The sequence below is a fragment of the Oratosquilla oratoria genome, chromosome 7 (genome assembly GCF_046742065.1).
Source record: "Oratosquilla oratoria isolate Oo_2021 chromosome 7, ASM4674206v1, whole genome shotgun sequence".
NCBI lineage: Eukaryota > Metazoa > Arthropoda > Malacostraca > Stomatopoda > Squillidae > Oratosquilla > Oratosquilla oratoria.
The window spans coordinates 8,214,254-8,216,959 of record NC_134783.1 but is presented as its reverse complement, the minus strand read 5'-3'; the positions used below and the strand labels follow the sequence as shown (position 1 = coordinate 8,216,959).

At 44.9% G+C, this 2,706-nt stretch overlaps 1 protein-coding gene across 1 annotated transcript in view; it reads right to left on the bottom strand.

Annotated features, from left to right (window-relative positions):
• Positions 1–1,400: 1,400 nt before the first annotated feature.
• The window catches only part of LOC143026729 (uncharacterized), a 31,760-nt gene continuing 30,454 nt past the window's right edge, over positions 1,401–2,706 (bottom strand). The window contains exon 3 of the mRNA XM_076187499.1: positions 1,401–2,616. Coding sequence (XP_076043614.1) covers positions 1,804–2,616 — 813 coding nt within the window. The 3' untranslated portion in view covers positions 1,401–1,803. The remainder of the gene's footprint in view (positions 2,617–2,706) is intronic.

Genomic DNA, 2,706 nt, shown 5'->3' with positions numbered 1-2,706 from the left:
TATATATATTATACACACACACACACACACACACACACACACACACACACACACACACACACACACACACACACACACACACACACACACACACACATATATATATATATATATGTATATGTATATATATGTATATATATACATATATACAAATATACATATGTATATATATATATATATACATATATATATATACATATATATATATATATATATTTATATATATATATCCGTGCTTAACTCAAGACCAGTATAGGCGGCGGGGATGCATCCCTTTCTCTGGACGCCTCAATTATGCAATTACCTTTGATAAGATGGTTGATTCCTTTTACAGTGCTGACAACTGGAATCGGTATTCTAAGTTGATGATGTATTCATGGCTCATTGAATCAAGTCGAATTTGATTTTTGCAATTTGATGACTTTCGCTGCAAAGGAAATGGTATGGCATTGTGCACATGTTTTTCTCTATTGGAAATCTCTGTAATGAATGTCCAATGTTTGGAACGAAAACTTACGAAATCTAGACAATTCTTGGTACCAGAAGTGATTTGATGATAATTCGGTTTAATGTGGCGAAACTCCTCCCCTCCTCCTACCAGAAGGCTAGGATGGTACTCCTTATAGGGGAATCTGTAGCGTGGAATTTAATAAACTATACCCTTTTGCTCAATTCGCCGGTGGCAAGGTTTGAACCACCATCCCCTCGACCAATCTAGTAGTGACGCTCTGAGCCGCTCGGCCAACTAGCATCTGTATCAGGAAACTTTTCGATAATTCTACTATATTTCCAAAAATAGTTTTCGTTCCGAATATATCAGAAGTCTGAATCTTAGAAATTCCCAATAGAAAGAACTGTATACACTGATCGTCCTTATCGCGGTTTCAATAGAATACCTAACTAGAGAACCGTGTCTAAACATTTTAAAGTAAATTACTGAAAATTTGAAATTACGTTTTAGTTCTCTGGTATTCTCCAGCAGTAATGGATCTTGGGGTGGGGGATGCACGGTGGAGGGGGTTATGGCAAATAGTCACACATTTCTCATTTTTGTTGTGTATTCGATCTCTGTATTAATGAAAGCATTTTATATAATTTACGAGCATGAATCTTGAACGATGATGTGGCATATCTGTAGTTACCTATTTCCATTAATGCCTAGTAATATACCATTGTGATGTCGGTTTAACGTCGCAAAGCCCCCCCCACCCTCCAACCAAGAGTCTAGGACGGTGCCCCTTTCAGAGGACTTTGTAGGGTGAAATTGTAATGAACCATGCCCTTATATCAACTCGCCGGTGGCAGGGTGCGAACCGCCATCACATCGACCTTCGTCGCTAGTAGCGACGCCCGAACCCACTCGGCAAGCGAACATCAGTATACAAATGTAAACACAGGAATCCCCAGGAACGTGGCAGGCGCCAGCAAGGTGTAAGAAGGGGCTTGGATCACAGCGGTATACCTCCGGTCGTGGTGTCGTTGTTGAGTAGTCCATGGCGACAGTGGATTGTGACACCAGTCGCCAAGGAAACCGATCACCTTCCATGGCCCCTCGGATCTCGACAGAGGCCCTCCACCCGAGATATGTTGCTTTCATGTCTGTATACTATTACTGTTTTGTACAATTTGTGAAGGTGTGTGTGACTATGTGAAGCAACCTGCAAAAGGGATGTGTCATCTGGTGTGTTGGTGTCTGTTATTATGTCCTGTTTGTTGTGTGGTGGCAGCGACAGAATCTGTTTTGTTTAGCTGGATGTCTGATTTGTGTATTGGGGGCTATGGGAGGGAGGCTAAGGGAAGAACTTACTGGCAAAGGTCGTCTGGAATGTGGCACTTGCTGGCAACCACTTTGGTGCATTCGGACTTACCGGTTCCCAACTTCACACAACGACCACTCCCCGTGTTCAGTCGTTGTTCCCATTCGTACCCCACTGGGCATTCGTGCTCTTCTTTGCGGAACCCTGAAAGCCTATCCTGGTCGGTAATGCACACGAAGTATCGCTGGCAGTCTCTTGGGTTCGGAAATCGGCCCTCTTCCTGGCACTCGAACTCTCCCGTCTCCCAAGTGCACGGGTCCTCGCATACGCCATCGTCCTCGTTGTACATGAGCAATGGCTGGCTTCCGTTGTCGCAGGTAAACGTCTTCTGGACCCAACCGTCGGTGGTGAAGATGCAGGTGTAGTATTCGGTGCAGTTGTCTTGGTTGGCAAAGACCCCGATGCTCGAACATGGTGGAAGCCCTGTCGGGTTGACACACTGCTTCTTCTCTTCATCGAAGACCATGCCCTCAGGGCACCGGTAGATCACAGGGTCGGATTCTACCTCCTCGCAGAAAAGAAAGGCCTCTTCGTTGTAAGGGTCTCCCTTGAAGTCGTTTGGCCTCTCGCAGAGACAATTGCTTAATTGGTCCGGGTAGCAGACCGCTCCCCCAAAGGAGGACTTTTTGGAACAGAAGTCTTGTGACCCACAGGGTTCGGGGTAGGCCGATCCGTTGACGCAGTTCACGAGTGTCTTGCAGTCTAGGCAAATGAATTCGAAATCATTCTCTTTACACGCGTAATCTAGACTGTTGTCGTGGCTTAGAACCCTTGCTTGCCTGGTGGTACAGCCTTTAACCTGAGAAGAGGAAAAGGAATTGTATGATTCTTTACTGTCATCTTCAAATGCGTTGTCCCCTCCCTCCCTTAATGTAATCGCTGAAACACA